Source organism: Mesitornis unicolor, unplaced genomic scaffold, assembly GCF_000695765.1.
Source record: "Mesitornis unicolor isolate BGI_N332 unplaced genomic scaffold, ASM69576v1 scaffold7294, whole genome shotgun sequence".
NCBI lineage: Eukaryota > Metazoa > Chordata > Aves > Mesitornithiformes > Mesitornithidae > Mesitornis > Mesitornis unicolor.
The window spans coordinates 1-11,727 of NW_010179326.1; the positions used below are offsets into that span (position 1 = coordinate 1).

The following is an 11,727-nucleotide window of genomic DNA, read 5'->3' on the forward strand; positions in this document are numbered from 1 at the left end:
AAAGGGGGGCTGCAATGGGAGGATATAGTGCAAAGGAGCTGTAAGCCGCTATAATGTGGGGGATGTAATGGGACTTCAGTGGAGGCACCTGGGGGGATGCTATGGAGCTGCAACAGGGATGTAAGGGGGGACAGAATGGGGCTTCCACGGGGGTACAAGGCAGGGTCCAACAGGGGTGGAAGTGGGGCTGCAATGGTGTGCAAGGAGGGGATACAGTGGAGCAGCAATGGAGGATGTGATGAGACTTCAGTGGGGGTGCAAAGGAGGGATGCACTAGGGCTGTAGAGGGGTGCAAGGGGGGCAGAACAGGGGTATCATTGTGGGACGTAATGTGGTTTCCATGGGGTTGCAAGGTGGACACTGTGGCACTGCAATGGGGTTGTGCAAGGGGGATACAACAGGGGTGCAAGGGAGGCTGCAATAGGAGGGCAAGGGGGGGATGCAAAGAGGCTGCAACGGGGGCAGAAGGGGGCTGCAATGAGGCTGCACCATGGGGACAAGGGACAGGGCAGGGGGGGAATTATCTCTACTGAGAGATGCAACAGGGCTGCAATGTGGCTGTACAGGGGTATGGTGGGGATGCAATAGTGTTCCAGCTGGGGGGGGCAAAAGGCAATGTAACAGAGAGTGCAAGGGGGGGACACGACAGGAGATGTGACAGGGGTGCAAGGGGGTACAGCGAGGAATGCCATGCATCTGGGAAACAACAGGGCTGTAAGGGGGTATGCAAAGGAGGCACAGCAGGGATCCAAGGAGGATGCAATGAGGCTACAGAAGCTGTACAATGGAGTTGCCATGGGGATGCAACAGGGATGAAAAAAGGAATGCAATATGGCCACAACAGGGTTACAACAAGGAGATATTGATACAACAGGGGTTACAACAGGGGTGCGGAGGGGATGCGATACAACTGCCACAGCAATACAGAGGGGAGTGCAGTGCTGCACCTCACAGAGAGGCCGCAGAGCCCCCTTGCACCAGGCCTGGGAGAAAGTTTGGGGGTGGGGGATGTCTGTCTTTTTCCCAGGGCCGGGGACAGAGCTGTGATCGGGGAGCACAGAGCTCCGCCACATCTCCCACTGAAAGGGCACAGAGGCTGAAATCAGAGGAGCCCACTGATACTTTTACACCTAAAATAGGATTGTTAAGCTTGCCATTTAGGTTACAAGCCTCTTGCCTATCCTCTCTTCCCAACAGATGACATTGCTTGCTCTCAAGAGCCACATTTCAACCTTCATTTAAAATCTGTTCTGATTTTTCTTAAAACTGCCACCCTTTTGCTATAAGCAAATTTACTTCCATTCCCCCTGGGTCACATATCAGCTTGGTATGCACCTTTAAGATATGCCCAAAAATATGAGAAAACTTAATTAAATTGGAAATGAGATCAGCTCCTGAGTAAATGCAAGCGAATTGGGTCAAACCCTCACTGCAGCTGTGTTTTGATAAAGGCTGTCCCTTTGGTCTGGCAGGCTGGGATAGGTGAATGAAGAACTGGCATCAAGGGCTTTCCAGGTCAGAGTTTACTACAATAACCAAAAGCTTTTGATAACGTGAGCTGTCGGAAGAGATCTATAACTGAAATTGAGGTTTGTAGGTGGCCCGGTGAAGGTGAGGCACAGCTTCGTGCAGCTTTTTTGGGGTTTTGTTTGAAGAGCTTCCCAGTTAAGCTTGGCTAAGCAAAAATGAGCTTCCACTGAGGTGACCTAAGCAGACTCAGGAGGTATTTCACAAGCCTTTAAACATTGTTTGCAGTCGTTTTTGTGTGTCCAGCTTTCTCATGCATGGCCCCAGGCTCCCATGGGACCTGTGCAGGGCAGAGCTGACTCAGACGGGATGGATTACCCACCGGGTGGTAATTCCAGGGCATCCGGTGGGAATGCCCCTGGAAAGTCATAGCAAACAAAAGTTCTTAAAATAGAGAGGCTGAAGCAGAGACCTGCGATGGTTTTATGTCTAAACAAGGCATGAGTCAACCGAGGAACCTGCTCTCGCAATCCTAGCACCTGCGTGCAGCCACGGGGCAGAGTCATCGAGTATCTCTTTGGTGGTGTTGGGTAAGGGAGGGATCTCGTGGCTCTCCTGAGCCAGCCACCACTATGATGAGGCCTTCAACCGGTCACGGTCCCAGTGAGGTGGTGGCAGTGCCACGATGAATTTGCCGGGTGGGGAACAAGGCTATTCCTCCATCCCAGCACCACAAAGGAGGCCTTGGGCTCTGCAGGTGGCACAGGGGGCTGTGGGGGACTGCAGAGCTCTGCAAGCAGGGCTGGGCTCCCTGTGACCACAGAGAGCAGCTGAGCCCCAGATGTGAGGGGAAAACCACAGCAGCTCCCTGGGCACCTCCTTGAGGACCCTGCTAAGCCATTTTTGGGATGGCTGTGGTGTGCACAGCACCCAACAAGCACAAATTAAAGGCCAGTACCTGCACCAACCTGCTCTTTGCATTTTGTTTCCCCTCTCAGCCCAAAGACACAACCCATCACACAGCTGTGGCAGCTGGCAAGGACTAAAGTCACCCTCGTGTCCCCCCCGAGGCTGCTGGCTTTTAGGGGCCCAGTGCCAGCCATCCTGGCCGTCAGCTGAGAATTCCTCATTCCTAATCCCAGCGCCAGGAGTCAAGCTTCCCACCAGCACAGGAGCACAGTTTTGATGCTGTGAGCAGGGCAAGGGTGACTTATGATCCAGTTCAAAACAAAACAGCTTTCTAAGTCAGAGTAGATGCAGGGAAAAAAAAATAAATCAGAATTAGCTGTCCTGTGTCCCCAGAAACGAGACAGTGAGACTTTCACACGAACTGTCTTGTTTTCCACAGGAAGGCAGAAGCCAGGCATGGATTCAGGCCAAGGTCGCTGTGGAGAACTGAAAGTCCTGTCCCACCAGGTTGAGGAGCGGCATTGCTCCACCAGATGAAAGGCTTTCATGTTATTTTCCACTGCTGGGTGACTCGTCCACAGGGAGCACGGTGGCACTGCTTGCAGCCACAACAAGTGACAGCACGCTGCTTGGGCGAGGTGAATCATCTTCCCAGGGTGAGGTGTCCCCGTCTACCCCCATTCACACTGCGCTGGCCCTGCAGCCCGATGCAGAGAGCTGTCCCCACACCATGGGCATGGGAGAGCACGAGGGCAGGCGGGTGGCCCACAAACCCAGCATGGCTCCACAGCCCACCCATGGGACCTGCTGTAGAGGAAAGCCTTGCCATGCCTAAGTTGAGGCCAACATTAACGACATACAGTGGCCAAAATTCACCCCCCAGGACAGGGATATGATCTCGGCTCACCCTGGTTTGCAAATAGCAGCTCTCAGTGAGCACCAGGGTAAATAACACCTTTGGGCACCACTCGGGCAGCTGCCCGGTCACTCCTCAGAGGCTTCATTGCACAACCTGGGACAAGAGCAGGAGCAAATGCTCCTGGCTTTTAAGACGTTATAAAGCAAGGTGTCCTTGCCTGTTAAAAGCTTTAAATAATACTTTCTTAACTCTACTCAAAATTAATGTGTGTATTACACACATTTTAATTACATCTTTAACTGCTAACAATTAGGGTGTATTTACTGTCACAAAACACTGCTTATTTGGTGGCTGCAATATCTTTATGAAGGGATAATTTCAAAGCCTTGTCCAATCACCATGTGTCAAGGCCTTTATTTCAGATTGCCCCATGCTCTCCTACATCTCAGCTAAGTGGCCTTGTTCAAGAAACTGAAAACATGATGAGACATTTTTCCTTGAACTGCTTTAGCGGGCAGTCTTTCACACTTTATACCACTACTTGAGCAATACTGACGTATTAAGTTCAAAAAGAAAACCCTATCAGAGTCCTGTACCAGTAAAGAAATTATGCCCTGAGAGTAATTTATTAAGTAGAACATGTAACTTCCAGAATTATAAATAAAAATCAAGTATCAAAGAAGACCCTGTTGATTCAAAACACACCACGTACCTGGCACACCACATATTTTTACTCTCAGTCGTATTGCATTTCCTGAGAGCCATGCCTGGGCACTTATCACCGTTAGATTGGGACACAAGCCACTTCCCAAATGCCCATATTCGGTCTGAAGCCCCAGCTGTGAACTTTAGCAATACAAAATGGCCCCAGCGCTTTGCTACTTATTAACTTGAAATTCCAGGAGACTGAGATAAACCGCTCTGCCTGATGGTTGTGATAAGGTCACCAGGGGCCCAAAGGCCATCGCATTTGCCCAAAGGAACCTACTTTTACAGTGACGTTGGTGGCTTTGGGGCTGGCCCTTCCCGTTTCTCCCACAGACCTCCTGTCGCCATGGCGGTTGTTGACAGAGCTGCAATTTGGTTAAAAAAGTGATAAGAATTAAGAAACACCCACCACCTTAAAGCCTGGCACATGAGAAGGAGAGTGCATGGGCCCCTTGTCTGGAAAGCAGAGCTGCTGTGTCATTGGGGACACACCAGCTTGGAGGTGCCGGTCCCTGCACTGCTCCCTCACACCCCAGCGTCATCCTCTGCCCACACTGCCAGTGCTTCCCCAGAGCCACACAGTCCCCTTCTGGGGGGAAGGGGGGGCAGGGTTATGGGGTGCTGAGTGGGCCAGCAGGGACCTCCGTGCCCTTTGCAGAAGGATCACAGCAGCACCGGTGTCCCCAGCAGTGCTACATGCCTGACCAGCACATAGCCACCAAGTTTTACCCACGGGAAGAGAAATAAAGCTTCAGCACTATTTTCAGGCACTGAGCAAAGCCCTGGGGTGACCTGTGCCCCATGTGTCTCCCCTCCCCATCCCCCTGGAGCACCCCATGACTCACACTGCCCTTCAAGCCCAGAATAGGCTTCCTTTGCCAGAGCAGAAGGGGATGTGGGCTTGCCTGCGGTCTCTCCCAGAGAGGGGCAGGAAATGTCAGAGAGATTCTCAGTCCAGCTCTGCCAGCTAAAACAAAGCGCCACAGGGGGGCCAGGGCTGTGCCTGAGCAGGAAGGAACCCCCACATCGCTGCTGGACCCTTTTGTCCCCACTGTCCCATGGGGACCCAAACAGGCATATGACAGGGGAACACCATATCTCACCCTCAGCACCTTCCTGGGAGCAGAAAGATGACAGAGGCCAGAACCACTGCTCCAGAGATAGCGATGCACAGCCACAGCGTGGCTGAAGGACCCTCACGAGCAGCAGGCAGGGCCTGGCAGCACCTACTCACTGCCCCAAGCTCTCACTCAAACTGGCTTTGGCCCTGTCTGCAACCTCATCACCTGCCTCTGCACCCCTCGGAGCTTCATTAGGGAATGTCCCACAGGCGCTGCTCGGCTGGAGGTGGTGTACCTTGCCCAGCAACCTTCCGAGTAGGGGCAGAAACCCTGCCCTGGTTATTTTCACCAGCAGCTTCGCTCCTCTTGTGCAAGCCCAGGGCAGGCCTGGGCTGGCAGGGCTCACTAGCCCACATCGAGCGGGTTTAACAGGCTGATAAAGAGCAAAGAGTGCTTGCACAGAAAGTGCAGTAAACAGAGAGATAAAGCAGGGCAGGAAGGAGCATAAGCTCACCGTGTCCCCACCATGGGTCACCTGGCAGCTGCCTGTCCCTGCGGAGGGTGGCACTGCCCATCCTGCTGATAACACCCGGGGTGCAGGGGAAGGGGAGGCTGATAAGTGAGCAGTCCTGGGGACAAACACCGCACTGAGGAAGGCGGATCCCCGCGGTTCAGGGTTAAAACCCTCATAGGCATCACAACAAACGTTTGCTTTTTGGCACCAGGATAGAGCCTGGTTTTGGGGGGAGCTCTGGGTTTTGATGACTCTGACCTTGCGGCTGCAGCCCCAATCGCAAGCCCTTGGCTCACACTGCGCTTTTAGCAAGGTCAGGTGGGAGATTTACAACCCCTAAAGCTGTTGCTTTCCCTCCCTCTTTAAGAGTTCCCTCCAGAGCCTATCCTGCCCGGGGCTGGCTCATTGCAGACTCAGTGGAGAGAAAGCACTCTGCAGCCCTATTATTTTGGAAGGTCACACGCCTGCTCCCCAATTAGCTCATTTGCAAGCACCAGGGCAGCATGGTGGCACATCCCTTGCTAGCAATGATTGCTCCAAATCCCTGCCTAAGCCAAAATGGATTTGTGGTGCCTGTTCCTGCGTTCACAGTGTGCATCCTGGAGAGCTGCAGCTGCCTCCCCAGCAAGACCCAGATCTCACTGCTTGCTGCTGTACCACGTTTTTTGGGAGCCCCTTCATGTGCTGTGTTTCGTGGCAGCTCCATCTGACCCTGTTTAATTGATATAGAGAGGGTTGGGAGCCATGAACTGGTGCATCTGGATCTGCTCGAGCATCCGTGCAGGGTGTACAAGCAACCTTTGTGCCTGTTCTCAGGAAAAGCAGAGAGGATGTGAAAGCGCCCTGTAAGCACAGGGAGAAAAATCCAAGACACTTGAAGATGCCATTTAGCCTGACTTCTTGTTACACCTCCCACCATTATACTCCACTGGAGGCCAACAGATGTGTCTCTGGCCGAGGGCTGGCACACGGTGGAGGAGTGAGGGAGGGCAAGGAATGGTTTCCATACAAAAGCCACCACAACTGCAGCATCCTCACTCACTCAGTGTTGTCTTGGCCGAACTCGTGTGTCCCCTTGTGCCACGTGGCACGAGCCAGACCCACATGCACGCACATTGGGTCACCAGCCAGGAGTTTAGGAGGCAGCGCTGGTGGCACATCACAGCTCTGGGCGAAGCGAGAAGCAGGTAAAAGCGCATGGCCTGGAGCACTGGATGTTTTATCACTTTCTCACACATGACTTTCCGATCGAGGCAAAAGGAGAACAAAACATGGCCATGGTCAAAACCTCTGTGTCCAGGGTGTCCCACCACCATTGCCTTTGACTGGGGTTTCTCATGCCCTCCAGAAACACCTTTCTCCCTACTGCTGCTTCCCAGACTATCTGCCCCATCCACCTCCTGGTCCTGCAGGCTCTTTACCTAAGCCTGGGGTGGCCCAGGGAGCCAGGTCCTGGCCCAGCACTGCCCAGGGTGGTCCTGGCTGGTGCCCAGGCATGGCAGCATCCCACAGCGGGGGTCTTCCTGTGAAGAGGGATGCTGGGGGTCTGGTGGAGCTGCTACTCCACCAGCATGGAGAGGTTGGCTCAGAAGAGCGGGTTTTCCCCCAGGGCAGAAGTTGAAAGTCTCCATGCTGTTTCGTGCGGGGAGATGGAAGTGAGGGAAAGGAGGAAACAGCAATTCCTGTTCATGTTTGTGGTCGACACAGCTGACTGCTCATTTTGACCTCCCAACTGGCCACAGATGGACGGATGCACAAACACACACACACATACATATTTATAGGCACACTCACAGCACCTCATTTTTTTCAAGTCCCTGAAGATGCTGCTGTTCATCTTGCTTTCGCTCTTCAATTTCAACCCATCTCTGAGCCTAAAAATCTGCTCCTTCAATGTGAGGTCTTTTGGAGAAACTAAAATAGCCAGACCTGAAGTTGTTGATGCCGTGGTAAAGGTACGTGCATTTGCCTGGATTGAGCTTTCTGAGGATTTCTTAGCTGCATAATTTTGCCCTTTATCTATCTTTTCACAGTTGAATTTCAAGTTTAAAAAAACAGAGGAGGGATTAATTCAAATAACTTTATACTCTTAAAGTAAAAATAAAAAAATTGTGGTTGACTAGGATATTTGCTGTTATTTTAGCCTGCATGGGAATATAACAGAAACAACATTTGCTGTTTCCTTTGGAAACAGAGTCAAGAAAGGAGAAAAACCTATGCGTACTGTAAAAATAATTTCTGCTTTGAACCCACAGAGCTTTGTTTCGTGATACATTATTTACCTTGCTTATGTGCTAACTACTCTGAAATATTCTTGTCTAATTACATGTAGTCTCAGGACAGCACAGGGTATCGTATTAGAATGTGATACAAACTTGAAAAGCCCGATTGCTGTTTTATGCACGCAAACTCACCATCAGGCTTCCTCTGCAGCAGCTTTTTAAAAGAACCCCGTTGTGGACTGGTAGCTTTTGTAAGTGCCCTCCGAGATGCTACAGTAGCAGAGGACGTGGTGCTCGGGGTGAGCAGGACAGCCGTGTGTGCCGAACAGCAGCAGCGAGGAGTGCCAATAGCTGGGGTTTAGCTGGGTTTTAATCCTTTCATTGCAAACAGCTGGAGAAGAGGGGTTTGCATTTCTGGACCATTCTTCCTACACTGTCAGCACTATGGGCAATATACACTAAATTGTGGACCATATATTAATTTCGACAAGTTTCAGAGGGCAAAAAGGGGCTCTTCCCCCCACGAATATCACCCACAAGGTTGGAAGAACAACAAAAGAGCCCCTGAGCGTGTGGGGGGCAGCACCCCAACAGTGGTGAGGGGAGAGCAGGCTCACAGCAGCGACTCCCATTGCCCCTTCCCCTCCACACGTCCTCCTCAGGGGCTGGCGAAGTTTTTCAACAAACCCGAAACTGCTCTGCTCCGAGTTCCCTCTCCCAGCTCCCATGGGAGCGAGAGGCAGCTCTGAAAGCAGAAGGACTTTGCCTCAGCTGCTGCCCCCCTCCCACAACCCCAGGCTTGGCACTGCTTCTCCCACAAAGGACTTCCCCTGCACCAGTAACCACTTCTTCCTGACTTCTTTCCAATCCTCCAAAACCCACCACGTGCTTCCCCTTTTCCCCTTGCAGATAATTTCTCGCTGTGACATCGTGTTGCTGATGGAGATAAAGGAGAACAAGAACCGCGTTTGTCCTCTCCTGGTGGAGAAGCTCTCCAGGTACGGTGGCCATGGGCAAGTAGGCAAATATTGGGAAAGATGCTTGGCAAGAGCTCGTGCTCTGCTCTGTGCTGCCTTACCAGGGCTCTATTCCAGCCGTAGAAGTAGGACCAGGCTCTGGCAGCCTTGCTGAAGGCCAGGAGCAAAGCCAGCTCCAGGACACTGTAGAACACGTATTTTAAAGTTAAAATAACTAAGTTAGATTCAACTTGTTAAAGATTAATTCTCAAAGGAAAACAGAAGGGAGGGAAAGGCCCTGGCCTGTCTAGCAGTGGGAACTGCATTAGATTGGGGATTGCCTGCCCGGTCTGGCAGTGCTGAGGAAAGAGCAGCACATGTCTGGCTGGATGCGAGACTCAGCTGGGAGAGAAACAGAGGCTGCAATAAGCAGAGAGGGGTAGATCCAGCAATAGAGCACAGGTCCAGGCCACAGGTCCTGCCTGAGAAGGGTTTATTGCCTCTGCCACTCGTCTCTGAGGTCAGGCAGGCAACGTCCCCCACTCTTGGGCACAGGCAAAATTATCTTCCCCTCAGCCCCTTGTGAATGCAGAAATAAAGCCAGGAGCACCACTTTCTTTCCAGTCAGCTGAAAGGGCTGAAGAAGGAATACAGATGTGTGGTCAGCGAGAGACTGGGGAGGAAGAGCTACAAGGAGCAGTACGCCTTCATCTACAGGTAATGAACTCCCCTCACCAACGAGCCAGCCCATCCTGGGTGGCAGTCCTGTCCAGACGGGTTGGCCGCAGTGATCAGAGCACGGAGTCAGTGTCAGACACATCCCGGCGAGCCACAAGCGTGACTTCCCCAGTGCTGTTTATTCTGCCGCAGGCAGCATCTCGTATCAGTGAAACAAACCTACCAGTACCCTGACACCCAGCCTGGGGATGAGGATGTCTTCTCCAGAGAGCCCTTCGCCATCTGGTTCCAGTCTCCAGAAACCGGTGAGACAAGCTGTTCTCCCCGTGACGAGTCTCATGGAGCAAGGCAGCACCGGCTGGACCGGAGTGTGTGGGGGGGCAGGCAAAAGGGACCGCAGCCTGACCCCTGTGTTCCTTACAAGAGCAGCATTTCTCCTTTGGGGCTGCTGTCTCCAGAATCACCTGCAGCTCAGCACACACCACAGCCCCAGGAAAGCCCCGGCCGCAACCATGGGTGGTGGTTTGAGGGATGCGCTCTGTGCCTCTGGCGTGGACCCAGGAGCAACCATTGCCGTGGGGATCAGGGCAGGGTTTGCCTTGTCCTGACCCAGCCCCTCACCGTGTCAGGCTCAGCCAGGCAGCCGATGGGGAGCACCGTGCAATTACACAGCAAATGCCTCTGATTCCCAGCCAGAACTGAAGTCATTTCTTCTCCAGAAAAACCATCTGGCTTCCAAGCCAGTCTCTGTTTCTTTGTGATTCATTGTGTGTTTAACCGTTACAATTTTTGCTGTTCTTTTTTCTTGTTTTAAAGATGTCAGAGAGTTTGCTATAATCCCTCTGCACACCACACCAGAGACAGCAGTACGGGAGATTGATGAGCTCTATGATGTGTATTTAGATGTAAGACAGCGCTGGAAAACCGAGGTTGGTAGCCGCACCTGTTACTAAAAGCAGCTTTGGTACTGACTGACCTGGCATGCGATTCACTATTCACAGCCTGGTAACCTTAAAACAGTTGATAACAAGCCCCAGATTTTGAGTATTTCTGATGTATTTTCATTCAGTTCTCCCCATTTTAATCAGTAAACTTGATCTCCTGATAAAACGGCTGTTTTATCAGCATGCCTTCATGGTGTGCCCAGCAGAAACGAGAAGCCCCACTCCATTCAATAAGCACTTGCTATTTGAGCTGTAATGGCTATGGGGAGCTCCTGTTGATCCTGAAAGTCCTTGCTGGTCGTCTTTTGAAGAGCTGTCCTCATGAGTACTTTTGAAAACCCTCCTATCTTTCAGAACTTCATCTTCATGGGGGACTTTAATGCTGGGTGTAGCTATGTTCCCCAGAAGCACTGGAAGAACATCCGGCTGAGGAATCACTCTGAATTCGTCTGGCTTATCGGTGACAAAAATGACACAACGGTGAGGAAAAGCACAAGCTGCCCATACGACAGGTAAAGGATTCACTGCCAAACCATTCCCTGTTCATGACAGTCTGAGAGAGAAAACACATGGAAAGGTGTCAGTGACAGTCAGATAAAGCAAATGTGCGTGAGGCCTTCAAAGATAAAACAGTGACCAGGGGTAAATGAGGTCTGAATACCAGGAGTATTCAGTACTCCTGAATAAGTCAGGAGTACAAAGCACTTTGCAGGCTTGTTGACAAGCACTTCTGCAGAAAGGGTGGGATTTCATGCAAGAAGCAGGCATTGATGTGGCTGAGATGGAGATAAATGACAGGCAATTTCTTGTCTGTGGAGTCCTGCAGATACCTGGGCAGAAGGCGCTGCTGCCTCCTCCATGCCAGCTCTGCGCCATGGTTTTTGCTCTTACATTCGTAATTCAGATCGACAAATGCAGTATCTGGTTCTGCACAGAAGGTGAGACACCTCACCTTCCCCTGGGCACGTGGTGAGTCCTGCTGCTACCTGCAGCTCTGTCAGCAGGGGCAATAAATACATCAGCTTATAGGGGCCCAGTGTAAGTCAGGGCTAAAACTGCTTGCAGAATGAGCGTCTGAAACAAAGCAGGGCTTCACTGAGACTCCAGTCACTCCTCATTCCCTTGCTTCCTTCAGGATTGTGGTCAGCGGGCAGAAGCTTGTCCACGCCGTTGTGCCCCACTCTGCCAATATCTTTGATTTCCAGGAGGACTTTCAGATGACCGAGGAGGAGGTAGGCACAGCACGGCCTCTGCAGCAGCGGGGCAAGGGCTAACATGAGTATTATCAGGGCAGTACTGAATATGGTCTTGTCAACAAAACCATTGCATCCTCCTCGCATTGCACGACCCCACATCCACTGCCCTGCCACCACGGTGAAACCCCCTGGGGCAGGGTTTGGAAGGGGGGT

General features: G+C 51.9%; 1 protein-coding gene across 1 annotated transcript in view; it reads left to right on the forward strand.

Annotated features, from left to right (window-relative positions):
- Nucleotides 1–7,320: 7,320 nt before the first annotated feature.
- Nucleotides 7,321–11,727, forward strand: part of DNASE1L3 (deoxyribonuclease I-like 3) — a 4,599-nt gene continuing 192 nt past the window's right edge. Inside the window, exons 1-7 of the mRNA XM_010182719.1 lie at nucleotides 7,321–7,473; nucleotides 8,650–8,738; nucleotides 9,321–9,413; nucleotides 9,567–9,679; nucleotides 10,191–10,303; nucleotides 10,673–10,830; nucleotides 11,454–11,550. Coding sequence (XP_010181021.1) covers nucleotides 7,342–7,473; nucleotides 8,650–8,738; nucleotides 9,321–9,413; nucleotides 9,567–9,679; nucleotides 10,191–10,303; nucleotides 10,673–10,830; nucleotides 11,454–11,550 — 795 coding nt within the window. The 5' untranslated portion in view covers nucleotides 7,321–7,341. The remainder of the gene's footprint in view (nucleotides 7,474–8,649; nucleotides 8,739–9,320; nucleotides 9,414–9,566; nucleotides 9,680–10,190; nucleotides 10,304–10,672; nucleotides 10,831–11,453; nucleotides 11,551–11,727) is intronic.